The sequence below is a fragment of the Tachypleus tridentatus genome, chromosome 4 (genome assembly GCF_004210375.1).
Source record: "Tachypleus tridentatus isolate NWPU-2018 chromosome 4, ASM421037v1, whole genome shotgun sequence".
Taxonomy (NCBI): Eukaryota; Metazoa; Arthropoda; class Merostomata; order Xiphosura; family Limulidae; genus Tachypleus; species Tachypleus tridentatus.
In genome coordinates, this window is record NC_134828.1 from 98,416,384 (window position 1) to 98,431,241 (window position 14,858).

A 14,858-nucleotide genomic window follows, 5' to 3' on the forward strand; every position below is an offset into this window, starting at 1 on the left:
GGAGAAATCCAAGCATCCTCAGTTGAATGGACAACTATATTTGTATTAGAATGGTTTGTTCGTCGTTTTTATCTACAGCGCTTCAAAAACATGCTTCAAATTTTATAATGGTACAGAAATATATAACAAAGAATTCTGCAGAAGACATACTTTTAATATCATTTTATTCTTTGATGACACACATTTGTTGGATACAAGTTTTTACTTGTGACACAGAGTCTTAGACAGGTCGATACCGGTGTTGGACAGAGCACAGCTTAGTGCAATTTTGTGCTTAATTTCAAACAATTAGTATTTATTCTCGCTTTTACTGACAAAGTAATGTTAACAGGTATCAGGTGAATGATATTTTGAACTAGGAAAAAATTCGAAATATATACGTATCTACGTTATTTCAAATGTGGTTATATTTATCTATACAGCCTCAAATGCGTAATCTTTGAAAGAAATTACTTTTTGCTATGAATACAACGCTAGCGACATGAGAAAGGAAAAAGAAAAGGAAAGTCGGCTGCTTGTAGCAAATTGAGATCCATATTCAGACCGAGGCTTAATATTTTGATATAACTGGTAGATTTCACAGAAGCAGTGTAAAATAAAAATCATCGTATTTTTGTTTTATAACGAACGAAAGCTTATAAAATCACATTCCTTAAATTTTCAAAGTTTTGCCAGTTCGTCGCTTCTCTTCTGAATATCCCTATTTTATACGTTTAGAGTACGTACGAGATGAAGTCATAACAATTTTACGGGTACGGTTGTTGTTCTTGTTTCGTATTTAAGCACAAAGCTACACAAACGGCTGTCTGTGTTCTGCCTACCATGTTATCGAAACCCGGGATTTAGCAGTATAAATCCGAAGACATACTGGGGAATGTTACGGGTTTGGAAGGTATGCTTTGGCTGTAATATAACGATATTGAGTTGTTGGTGTTGTTTATTTTTTTTATAATCAGACAGGTTTTCAAAAACGAATTAAATAATTTACATTGAGAATAAAAGATAAACTTCAGTAAATAAACAGGTGAATAATATTTTAAAGATATATATTTGAGCTGTTTGTATTTAATATTTATACGCTCAATACTTGCTTCCTCTTTATCAAATTCAGTTAATTTATATTTACAATTATGATAATAATTAATTCACAATAGCCTAGACGTGTAGCTTTATACAGGATATTTTAGTAAACTAGAAGGTCCTCAGTGGTATAACGATATGTCTGTGGACTTACAACGCTAAAAACCGAGTTCTGATACCTCTGCCCGGCATGGCCAGGCGGGTTAAGGCGTGCGACTCGTAATTGGAGAGTCGCGAGTTCGCATCCCCGTTGCACCAAACATGCTCGCCCTTTCAGCCGTGGGAGCGTTATAATGTTATGGTCAATCCCATTATTAGGTTGTAAAAGAGTAGCTCAAAAGTGGGCAGTGGGTGGTGATGACTAGCTGCCTTCACTCTAGTCTTGTACTGCAAAATTAGGGCCGCTAGCGCAGATAAACCTCGAGTAGCTTTGCGTAAAATAAAAAACAAAACAAAAACTGATACCTCTGTTAAGCGAAGCACAGATAGCCCTTTGTGCTTAATAACAAACAAAATAACTTGATTCATTAATCTTTCAAAATATCTTTTGAAGAAGTTTATCTTGAAGCGCCTGAAGGTAAATTTAATTTTTTTTACGTTCTCCTTTCAGTACTCTCACTTTTTTATATCTGTAACCTGCTTTTTTCATGAACTATTCGAATGTACCTGTTTTATATTGTAAGCAGGTTTTTGTTTTCTTTAATACGTGAGAGTTAGCGATTTGTTCAATAGGTGACACTACTTTTCAACCTGGAATAATTTCTGTGAGTTTGTAGTTTGTAAACCAAAAATCAAAGCTGTTTCAAACAGTTCAGGGAGAAAACTTTATGTATTAAAATAGAGTAAACCAGGGTTAACATTTTACTACGTTTATGGTTGCATGTCTAATTAAATTGAAGTAAGTTAAATTGCTATTATTTCGAAAGAAATAGCATTTAAGAACCTGCGTGACCAAGCTCAATATCTTTGACTTCAAATGTTTTCTTTCAAAGTGCAAAGGTATATACTTTTGACGATTTTTCAGGTACATGTTTCATGTTTATTAAAGAAAATATGTAGTGAATGAACTACGAGATGAAATAAACAGTTTTAATAGACATTTGTCGTTAGGCGACAATAATCGATATTAACTACATTTGGCACCGGAAATTCAATACTCCATGGAGAAGCAGGAAAGGTTTGCATTAGTCACGTAACATAAACATTATGTTAGGAACTTTGGCCACAATATCAATCTAATAATGTGTTTATTTATTTAACAAGTTACTATCTGAATGTACCAGTTAACAGAATCAATAAGATGGAACCTGGTAGTAACGTATAGATGACAGTTACACTGTCCAATACATCCATAAGCTTGCCAATGTCAAGAGGAATTCAAAGATATGTTATTACTATTTCGCGAAACATTAAGATACACCATAGTTGCATTTAATCACATACAAATTCATTCCAAGTGGTTAGGTGAAATAAGTGAAGTTAACTAATACAGTCATTTAATGTCACATGTTTCTCTCACGAGGTGTTGGCTAGTACAAAAGGGAAGAGCTGGCTATCTTGGAATACACAAAAAGCGCAACGTAGAATAAGAAAAAAGTGTTAACAATTGCATATTTTTACGTTAACTCTAAACTCTATGAATTGGCTATAATTTTCCAATTATTAAAACTTACAACGCTTTAATCATTGTTGTATTAGTATCCGAAAGGGGATCGCTCATCTAGACGAAGGATGAGATATACAGAAACTTTAAACCTAGTATATTATCCGAAACGTTTTATCCAAATGCTACATTTTAGCGACTTAAGTTAGAAACTCTCAAAATAAGATAAATGTTGTTGAGCTATAACCGTATGAATTTGAATATTCCAGTTCCTTCTATTTTATAAATTACTAAAATGCAATACATTAACAATTCCGTAAGAAGACAACTGTCTTGATTATTCAGTAGGATGAAAGAATACTTTAACTTTTTCAGAATTTTATAACTTAGTATGAGATGATATCTTAACAATTCCCTTACCAGATATCTATTTTGATTATTTGATAACATTTAGAAGGATCAATGGGAGTGAAACCTAATGATTATTTTTTTGCACCAGACATTATGCTAAACTGTACTGTAATATTTTCTTTTTATGCTGGACGAATTGTTTGGCATCCTTTTACTTCTAGCACCATTTTGTGCAAAACGCTGTGAGGTGATTGGAGTACTGTAGTGTTTTAGGCTGTAAGAGGATTGGAATACTATAGTTTTAGGCTGTAAGGTGATTGGGGTATTGCAGTTTTAGGCTGTAAGGTGATTGGTGTACTGTAGTTTTAGGCTGTAAGGTGATTAGAATACTGTAGTTTTAGGCTGTAAGGTGATTAGAATACTGTAGTTTTAGGCTGTAAGGTGATTAGAATACTGTAGTTTTAGGCTGTAAGGTGATTGAAATACTGTAGTTTTAGACTGTGAGGTGATTGAAGTACTGTAGTTTTAGGCTGTGAGGTGACTGGAGTACTGTAGGGTTGAAAGTTAGGCGAGATAAACAGTATTTTACTTGTCGCCACACACAGTTATTTAGCTGTTTAAGACCTACATTACTTATATCATTTTCAATAGTTAGTCTAGAAGACTTGTCTTGCATGATGTTATTTCTTCATCTACTCTGTGTCCAAATAGCAATGGATGGCTTTATCAAATGACTTTTCTCGTGGCTTAACACTTACAGCTGTAGTTTGTAGTGTTGGAAACACGTTTAATGTTTAAATATACATATTGTTGCATGAATATTATAGTAATAACATATCATGCATAGGCGTATCTTCTAGTCTTTATTTAAATTAGATTATATAAAGCACTAAGAGTTGTAAATGCAGTAAATAATTTAAAAGATGTAAGTATGTATTAATATTTTCTCACAGGACCAAAAAGTAAATGTCTAGGTATTTACTAATAGATGTTAATCAAATTTTGTGGGAATGCTTCTTCGGTTCGAAGATGTAGACAGTTGAATAATTATGAAATACTACTTTTTGTTTGTACTGTACGCCTAACAGTAATTCTGGTTTATTTTCAAGTGACCTATATGGATTACTTATAATTGATTGATCTGTTGACAACTGATACGTTGGAACATCTTATTTGTCGACAATTTTTAAAATTATTTGTGTTGCTAAGTGTCTTTGACTCTCAACTATGATCTCAGACTATTTATTTCAGATGTTTTTCACTACTAAATAGATGATGTTAATTTACAAATATCACTTTAGAGCTATCAGTGTTCAGTTTGGTACTGGTATTTATAACGTTCCTAAAGCTCCAGTATTAATATTTTAATTTAGGGGACATTTTCTTATCTTACCTCTACTAGTTTAGTAACCTAACTCTTAAGTATAAAGACACACTTTCTTTCACTCCTTTTAGGTTTTTTGTATCTAACTATTTAGATTCATTTTAAATTTTATTCACCAGTCACAGTGTATATTTAACATCCAGCGTAGTATGTAGTTATATGACAAAGGGACTTTACTTTTGTCGCGGTATGTTTATTCTATTATCCCTTAGTGTGTGAATGGACCTAGAGCAAAGTAATGGCTTTACCACTTCAAACGAAAAAGTCTGGTAGCATTTGGACTTATCTGCAATGTGTAAAGTAAAATCCATGAACATCCCTACTTCATATATCAGCGTGATTCTTTATTTAGGTAGTGAAGTGCAATCACACAATGTTATTCTATGCTTTTATCCCTATATCTAAGTATCATTCAAACCTGAGACATGCTATAATCGCTGTGGAACAAAACATTATAAACTGAGACATATGATAACCATTGCTAAATAAGACATTATAAACTGAGAAATACCATAATAAAATATTATAAACGAAACTTCGACATTTGCAATTTTTTATGCTTGAAAAAGGATTATTATGTTTTTATCATGGCTTAGTTGAACCCAAAATTCGTATTCTGTGAAAATTGTGAAGATTACTTGAGAATTAAGGGTACTTAAAAAACCCAATCACGTTAATCTGTAGGTTGAGTCTCAAAGCTCAAAGTACTCATTTCAATTTTCTAATGCTGAGAGGTAAATTTTCCAGATATGGCCACCACACAATTTCACCATCTATAACTCTGAATTAATCTCAACAGCTTGAGCATCTTAACACTCAAGTATCTGAAACTAAGAGTAACTAACAGGCAAACTTCACGTTTAACTGATTATTTGGTGACAGTGAGGAGTTTCATTTAAGTAAATGACAGAGTCTTCAACAAAATGCTTCGTGTTTTTAGGTTAAATGTTAACGAATATTTTATCTACCTGTTCAAAGCTAGAACACGTAAGTTTTTTAAATAAAAAACATCTTTGGACTTCGAATATCTATTTTCATAAAAACGACAATTCCCAAATGCATGCGATTTTGAATGGCAAGTCTGACGTCCAAATCGTTGTCTTTATCATTTCTTGGAAGGATATCCCTGTAGTTTTTTGCAACAAAACAACAACAAAAAACTAGTGAAGTAACCGTCACCGGGACTACAGTGGTACGTCTACGAGATCTATACCACTAAAACCGGGTTTCGATACCAGTGGTTGACAGAGCACAAATAGCCCGTTGTGTAGCTTTATGCTTAAGTCTAAAAAAAAGAAACAAACATATTTTTCGTCACCCTAATCATTGTTGCAAATAATGCGTTGTTTTATTAACTAAAACATTGCAAACTTTATTTAAATTTCTTGAAAAGTTTTGAAAGCGTTTATATATAGGTACCATTAATTAACTCCTTAAATCATAAATGCTAGCTTAATTAATTACTATACAATGTCTATGAATTTTACTTGAGATATTACACGCTACTCCGATGGCGAGTGATAAGTTCTAAGTGGTATTTTATATATAAACTCAACAATTAGTACTGAGCCGAGAGAGGTAACGGAGTAACGTAACCACCTTTTAGAAAAAGAAAGATATTGACGCTTACTTTGGTGCATTTGGTCAACATTACTGATGATTCTCAACTGATCAAGTTTATGTGTAGCTCTTGTTGTTTCCAAACTACTCTGCTCTCGCTCAACTTCCCTGTGAAGAGTTTATATCTGGATTTTAGTTTTACCTTTTTCATGTTTATCCAATTAGACACCATCAATGTATTTAATATGTCTCTCTCTTCCTCTTACATTCAGTTGCTGCAACCAGTCTTCGATTAATTATAGGATGCCTAACCCGATTCAATTAAAGCAACATTAGCGTTGTCAGGAATTTCATCATTTTGAGATGTATATTTCAAACTGCTTTTAGTCCCTCAATGTTTTAAAAAAAAATCCAAACCTGTTGAGATACATTCACCAAGTTGTTGCACAAGAAAAATCACTTAAGATTAGAAATGTCAAAAGATTTTTAAAATATTGTTACTTGTTCTATAGCATTTTTATTGTAACTAAGAAATAACATTTTTATATCACTCACTGTTGTATCTGGAACAATACAGTAAGGTAATTAAGTTAGATAAGAAAATAGTTACTGTTTTCATTTTGTGAAAATATATTTGTATGGTTGGGAAAAATTATAGCTTGGGTTTATCAGTCGTCTATGATAAAATAGTTCGAATTGAAATGCTATCAGCTTGACCTATTTATTTTGATTTATTGACGGTCCATCCTGAAGACAGTTAACTTTCATAACAACGAACTGATGCTTAGTGATTTATAAGACTATTTGGTGAACTTAAGCTGTTTAAATCTCATACCGGTAATATTGGATTATACTATACTTACACGTATTACATTGTACATTTGACACACTTACTACATGGAATTATGATTTGAAGATAATTAATTTTAATTTTAAAATAAGCAATTTATCATTATGAAGTAGGTAACGTTACTACTATTATTGTTTTACATAAAATATATATTTGTAAATCCGCTTGTTCTTACGAGAGATATTGTGTTCCCCAGTAGAAGAGTGAAAAGTTTACAGTTACAATGCCAAAATTCGGGGCTCGATCACCTGCAGTAGACAGAATGTGTAGCCCTGCGTTAGAACAACAACTAAAATTATGATAATTAATTGTTGATTATTTTAATTAGAGAAGGTTATGACGTTTTACTTGTTATTAATAGACATTAAATAAAATTAATACTAAAATGTGTCCGGGTTTCGATGTCCGTGATGTAGCTTTGCGTCAAAACGAAACTTACAAATGTGTATTTTATTGCTCACCATGTTGTCCTTTATAGAAATAAACTTAAGTGCCTCTTCATCTATCATGAAGAAAGTATTCTCGTTCTTTTCTGAGAATAAACTTGTTTTACGGATATTGTTTGAAGTCTGTACAAAATAGAAAAATGATATACTATATTATAGTAAAAAAATATAATTCAGGTATCAATTTTTGATAAGTTCAGCTGTTGTATTATTGTGTTAAGGAAAAATGTTTGTGAAAAATAATGTGTATCCAAATGAAACTAATTTTCTAATAATTAAATTTTCACTATTACACTTTTGGTGAATTTTGAAATATCTCTAAAAATCATCTAAATTTGAACTGTTTAAAGTTATTACCATATATATTTTAGCTTTTGCACATACCAAGTTCAGAGATACAAATCGATAATATGATATGTGCACAGAATTGAATTTCTCAATACTTAATTTATGATGGTTCGATAAAAATCACGTGTGGTGTGCATTTTAATTTACAAAACCATAAGAAGTTCATAGAAACCACTACAGTTTTCTGCAAAAAAGTGGAGATATTAAGTACATGTAGGGGAACAGCTACATTTAATAAAGCTTTTGTTAAAAATATTGTCCTTTCACATTTCTTAATCAAGTTTCTTGCTCGAATTTACCATAAATATTGCATTACCACTCATTTAATTAAATGGTTCACTTTGCATAACTAACATTGCTTAGCGGTTTTTTCCAAACATATACACAGATATTATATGACAGAAAGGTCTGTTCATTTACAAATCTATCTATTATCGCGATTTCTTGGTTATGGGGGCTTACAAAAAAATTTCTCGAAAACTGCATTAAACACTCAAAGACATGCCATCGACAGAGTGTCATTCTACTGTCATAACTGGACTTATTATATATATATACATGTTAAGACTTGTGAAGAATTCAGTCATCTTTAAATTTATATAACTTAATATTTCTGTTTTGGCATTTAAAAGATTTTTGTTCATATTCATTTGGTCAATAAGTGTTTGAATTATAAGTAATTAGTTTGGTAAACACTAACAAAAAACAAACAAACAGAGTATTTACATGCCAAAACTAACACACTAATTTTCACTTTTTTATGTTCCTATTTTTTTAAATTTATTGTTTAATGTTCTACAAATTAAACAAAAGTCTCTCCCAACAATTAGCGGATTCAGGCAAGAGCTCATGATGTGCAGTACGTCACGTATGAACTTATGCTGTCATCTACTGTAAGAACCAAGCATGAAATAATTCATGAAATAACTATAATAATTTAGTATTGCCTATCACGCAAATAAGGTGCTATTCACGGCACTTCAAGTGAGAGAACACAAAGATAACAGTCTTCCGGAACTTCACGTGGCTGAATTTTTATAATCACGATCTCTTTGTTCAGAAACTAAACTTTGGCAGTAGATATATCATCAGTTGTTAATTGTTTCAAAGTCTCTGAGCGGTAGTACACTCAGTAGAATATTAGTTTATTGAAGTTAGTTCTATTATAAGTATTCATACTTTTAACTCATAACGATTTTTCTCGTTGCCATCGTAACGACGATTTCTGTTGTCTCTGTAGCAACAGCTTTAGTTACCTTAGTAGAATTTTTCTAACGATTACTTTCACTAGATTCAGACTTAAACTGTAGACTAATAGACAAACACCATTACAAAAGAGATTTGATTCAATATTTTCAAATCGAAACTTAATTCGTGTGTATTTAAAATTGGAATAAAATTGCAATAATAGAGCAGTAACGCGTTTCCCTTTTGTACACTTGTTCACTGCATTACGTCCGAATACTACATCTGCATAATTAGAAAGCGGTGTTTTATTTAATATTTTAGTTTATATATCTCTTCGCATTTTTACCTTCGTATCTTAAGTATCCGTACTTGGACAGTTGTTGATATTAACGATAATTAAGGATATCGTACGTGGACTGGAGCAATGGATCTTTAGAAGCTTTACTTCTATTAATTAATTATGTTAACTATAATTATGGTAAAATGTTTGGCAATAGTTATAATTATATGTTTTATGACAAAAATGAAAAAGTGTTTTACTACTGTATAAACTATTATGGATACAAAACATACACAACAATCAGTTATGGATTACATATTTCGTACGCAATCACGATATGTAATGAAAGAGTTAAAATATCTGCAGTGCTTCTTAATAATAAATAAGAATGTATCTATGTTACTTTTCTAAAAAAAAGATGAATTCGTTAAGCAAGTATCAAAAACTCGAATGTTTAAAAATATTCTGTTAGAAAACATAATAATAATATAAAAACAAAACATAACTACAATGTTGTGTTTCACTAAGAAAAAAAAATAAACTAAAAGACATTTTCGAGTATCAATTTAGACTAAGACTTGAAATGTACGTTTTATTCTTTAACGTCAAATAAGTATAAGCGAAAAAACGAGAATTTGTTTCAAATATTCACTGTTATTTGTTTCTTACGTGGACGAGAACACCTACAGTCATTTCTGACGCCATGATATTGAAACTATTCTATTCTTATATAATCAGAAGTAATAATAATAATAAAAAAGATCAAATACCTCAGCAATAATAAGTATTAAAAAATAAAAATAAAATCAGAAAAACGATCTTATCGCATGAAAAATATACCAGGAAATGAGTAAAAGTAAAAAAAACAAACAACTAAATAGTTGAGGTCAATTTCAAATAAAAAAAACCAAAAGAAATCTTTAATTTCCAGGTAGAAATTTTCGAATTAATATAATTATAAGCTTTGCATACTCGAGTTTGCACCTACTCTTGAACTAGTAAGTTAAATATGAAACCAGAATAATGTGAGACTTCTCTTTCAGCAATGCTAAATAGTATGTTTGTTCATGGTATCGTTCACAACCAATAATTGACAATTAGTGGTTTTCGCTCCTCGGTACAAACATCAAATTAATATATTTATAAGTTTTGGGTCAGTTAACAACAGTTTCAAGTTATCTCAACTTTTCTCACACAGTAGACTTATTTTTATTTCATTTTGGATAGACATTCTAGTAGTAGGACAGATCACTGCATTTTAAATTATCCAATGATCAAACAATATTTATGAAAAGTTTTATTTTCTGAGTACATAATTTTTTATATAACGTTAATTTTAGTGGAGTATATACTGATGATGGTCATGTGCTAAAACATAATCTTGTAGATCTGTTTATTATTTAGACTAATTAAATAAGGATATCTGGGATAATTAGTGTCTCTGTTGAATGTTCATTTTAACGAATAATATTTTTCAACATTCAAGGTAACTGTAGTTTAAACTTTCTCTTTTTTTGTAAAGTAAATTAATAATTGTTTAATACGTTATAACTGTTTGAGCTTGTAGACTAAATAGAAAAAACATTATATACATAAGATAAAATGCTGTTTGTTTCAAATAATAATCAAATAAGTTTTCTTTGTAAGCTTTAAAACTTTCCTTTGGTGTTCGAATTGGGAAGGCAGCTCGTAATCACCAACCACCGCCAACTCTTGTACTAGTCTTTTACCAACGAATAGTGAGATTAATCGTAACATTATAACGCCCCCACGGCTGAAAGGGCGAGCATCTTTGGCGCGACGGGGGTGCGAACCCGCGACCCTCAGATTACGAGTCGCCCGCCTTAACACACTTGGCCATGCCGGGCCACACGTATTTTTAATTGGCTGTGATCACAGCGATAATTTTGAGCCCTTATAATATAAAAATTTGATCTTTTCTTGTAGGCACCATGAAGATGGCACACCGTGCAGCTTTGTGCTTCAACAAACTTATTATTTATCGTTTTTACTTGGATGTGAGTTTTCTAAACATTTTATATTTTCGGTAGACAGGAACTACATTTATATTGTCAAAAAACCAGTTTTATCATATTTTAACTACAAATGAATTTAATGTTATCTCCTATTTTAATATGTATGGCTATTACGTTTGAACATAGATATATATGTGGTCATATTAGACTGTTAAGAAATCCTTTGTTTTATCAAGATTAAAAAACAGCCTTTAAAATCTACTCTTACTCTTATTTTACATACATCTACTTACAGTTGCGAAAACATATTGATTTCCTCTTTATAAACATGTTCCATATAAACTACATAATTTCACTATTTTTGTTTTAACCTAACTATTCAATATTGTACTAATGTCGAGTAATTTTTCATTTTGCTTGTTTATTAAGCACAAAGCTATACAATGAGCTAATTGTGCCCACAAAAGGTATCGAAACTCAATTTTATTCAGTGTGAGCCATAAAACTTACCTTTGAGTCACTAAAGGGTTTCAGATAAATATAATTCAGCAATGAAAAGTGTTTTGTCAATGATTTGATATCAGAATATGAATATCTGAGTTAACACGAAGTAAAACTTTCTTGGGTCACGTTTATCCGGTAGAAGCGTATTTGTTTGCATAAAGATTTAGTTGTTTCTCGTAAGAGAAACAATTCTAATGTATGCTACAGTAATTCCAAATAATTTCTGAAATCTAGTTTTTATTTATACTACTGATTATAAATGTTTATAACGTTTTATATGATATACTGTTCTTGTAAAGAAGGTAGAGCTATGAGAATTGGATTATATCTTGAATTTCAAATATAGAAAGCCAAGTTTTTCCGTGAGATTTCAAGAATAGAGCAATGGGATTCTGTTAGTACCTATGTCAATTTCAGACATCAGATAATTACGAAAGAAAGTCAATATACACTATCCTTCTTAATCAAAAGAACGATCATAGAGCTGTGATATACAAGTTTACTTTCTTTTTACTCTGAAATGAATGTTACCGAAAGTTAGCTTGATAGCAGCATTTACGTAAGCTATTCATTGATTTTTAATGACAAATCGTCGTTTATTCTAAGTTTGTTTTAAATCCAGTTATTCAGAGTTGTATACATACTTTGTCTTTGTTAGTAGCCTACTAGTCCGATCTATCAACCGTTGGTCATTAACAGTGTTTTGTAATAAAACAAAATTTACAGGGGCACTCAAGTTCGATATGATATTCGAAATTAAAACTAAAAAAACAAAACTAAAAACTAAAAATATCCCATCCAGAAAAAAAGCTAGAAAAGTATTTTCATCTTAGTGCTATTAAACATTATTTGCACTTTGTAGATGAGTAAGCGAAACTGATAACATTTTATATGTTAATTCTAATATATGCTATTTTTTATATTTACCATATACTTTATTGTGTTATGGGAAATAAAGACTTCTTCCTAAAAACAAATAATTTAAGAATGAATCAGTTAAAAATTATCTGATTATATGATCCCACAGTCAATATTTTACAGTCAAATGTGTCGTAAAGTGTTTAATAACACTTAACTCAGTATCAGTAATGTTATACGTCCTATTTTCATAACTATGTTATACTAAAGAAAGAAAATAGTAAGTAAATTTCAATTAACCATTACTTTATTATGAGAGGTTTAAGGCATCTGAGGAAACTGTCATACTGAATACGTAGGTTAGAAAGTAATATCCTTATTTTCACGAAAATCTGCTTGGAGTATATGTTCAAGATAGTTACAAAATATCCATAAAATTAATTGAAATAAACTTAACCTCAGGTTTAAGGAACTTACCGTTAACACATTCAGCTTGTTCCAGAACCAGAAGAACAACATATACCATTGCTACAGAGACTAAACTAACTTTGCCCGTCCATATCAACACATTTTTCTTCATATTTTTTCTAAAGCTGACAAACATGTTGACAGATTAATTTCCACCAATATAGAAAATTATCTTTATTTCGAATTCGTTTTATTTTCTATACTGAATAATATAAGTCTTGAAATGTATGGTGAAGATGTTTGTGCACCTAATAAATTAGTATTCATAGGCAGAGTGATTGCCTGGCTAAAAATCAACAGATTGTAATTACTATTAGTCCTAACTCGTAGATTCGGTCGATGAAAGGAATCCAGTGGCACCTCCGACTCCTGAAGAGTTTCTTTGGTCACTTAGTCTCTGGTAAAGGATGGTCACGATGCTCGTGCCGCAGTGCGATAAGGAGAAGTCCGGTTAACGTGACGCATGGAGCATATCTAGTTTGGCGTGCCGTGAATGTTAAACCAGTTCTCCCAGCACGGGGCGTTAGATCGGTACTGTGATCACGTGGTGCTGTCATGTGATGCTGCAGTGCTCAGTTGTACCATAGTAGAATCAAGAAGTGTGAGCTGACTATCAAAGTTGACTTGAGCGCTTTCGTCTCCTACACTTCATCAAACAAAACGTAAAGAAAATGGAAATGTTAATTGAGGTAAAATTATTACTCTTCTTCAGGAATTGTGTAGCGTGATTCACTACACTTTAACTTTTAAGAAGAGCAGTGTGCCGATACAAACATTTGAAAAGTTAATAAGAAACAAAACTTAATATGCTACAAACAATACCACGAGTGTATTGGGAAATCATGTTGCCTTAGAAAATATTCTTAATTTAGAAATCATCATTAAAATATCTATACTTCACTATTTATTAAACATATCCAATGTACAAAAATGTTGTTATAAAAGTCATTTTCAACTATACAAACAGACAACAAAACCGTAGGCCCTTATAGAAATATCAGAAAAGAGATCTGAAAGGATCTTTGAAAACGCAGTATTTTTTGTATGTAATAATCTAGTGTTTAGCAATTTTACCAGTTATTGAAAACATAGTAAGTTTATATATAATATAAATCATATAGTGTATTGTGTCTAATATTTTCACCAGTTCCCTACAAGGTCCTTCAGAACTCAGTAACTGTTACATAAAACATAAAATCTTCAATGTCCGTGTGGCAGTCTATTTTATACTAGGTCTCTGAAATAACAGTAATTTTAAGATACAAAACACATTATCTAGCGTTTCATGTTTTCAACTGTTTTATATTAATAAAATAAGCACTGTCAGTCCTAGTTATCACTTTAAATTAAAGTTTTAGAGATAATACTTGAGGTAATAGCTCCTAATGCGTTAGGAATATCCCATCTATCCGACAAAAATAGCTCTCGTACGAGTTATGGCTACCGTGTCTATTAGAAAACAAACCTGGTATTCTTTTTATAATCACTAAGTTATATGCTGAACGCTTCCTTCTTTTATACCCGTTAAGTTATGTGTTAAACAGTTCCTTTTTTCTCGCAAAGTTATGTGTTAAACAATTTCTTCTTTTATATAATTTTTTTAGACATATTTTTTATGTTATAACACAATATTCAACGGTTGAGTCTGCTATCATTAATGGAGATTGTTATTAATATCTTTGTTCAATACTTTCTGTTCTAGTAACATCATTTTCAAACATAATCCTAAATATTATGCTGAAAGAGAAACATGCGGGGTAGTTTCTTTTAATTCCATGCTTGCTTGAAATAAAAACAACTAAACCAAATTTATGTAGATATAGAATGTCATAAATCGTTTAGTCATTCATTGTGTTCTCGTAAAACCTATTATGTTGTCAAAATGCATTTTTTACATAAAAATTGACTGTTTTCTGGTGTAATATTTCTGTGGAATCTAAGTTATAAGGGTCTATCGACAAT

The 14,858-nt window shown here is 31.1% G+C and overlaps 1 protein-coding gene across 1 annotated transcript in view; it reads right to left on the reverse strand.

Annotated features, from left to right (window-relative positions):
• Positions 1–13,437, reverse strand: part of LOC143249746 (limbic system-associated membrane protein-like) — a 102,122-nt gene extending 88,685 nt beyond the window's left edge. Inside the window, exon 1 of the mRNA XM_076500092.1 lies at positions 12,906–13,437. Within this exon, the coding sequence (XP_076356207.1) occupies positions 12,906–13,032 (127 nt within the window). The 5' untranslated portion in view covers positions 13,033–13,437. The remainder of the gene's footprint in view (positions 1–12,905) is intronic.
• Positions 13,438–14,858: the final 1,421 nt, after the last annotated feature.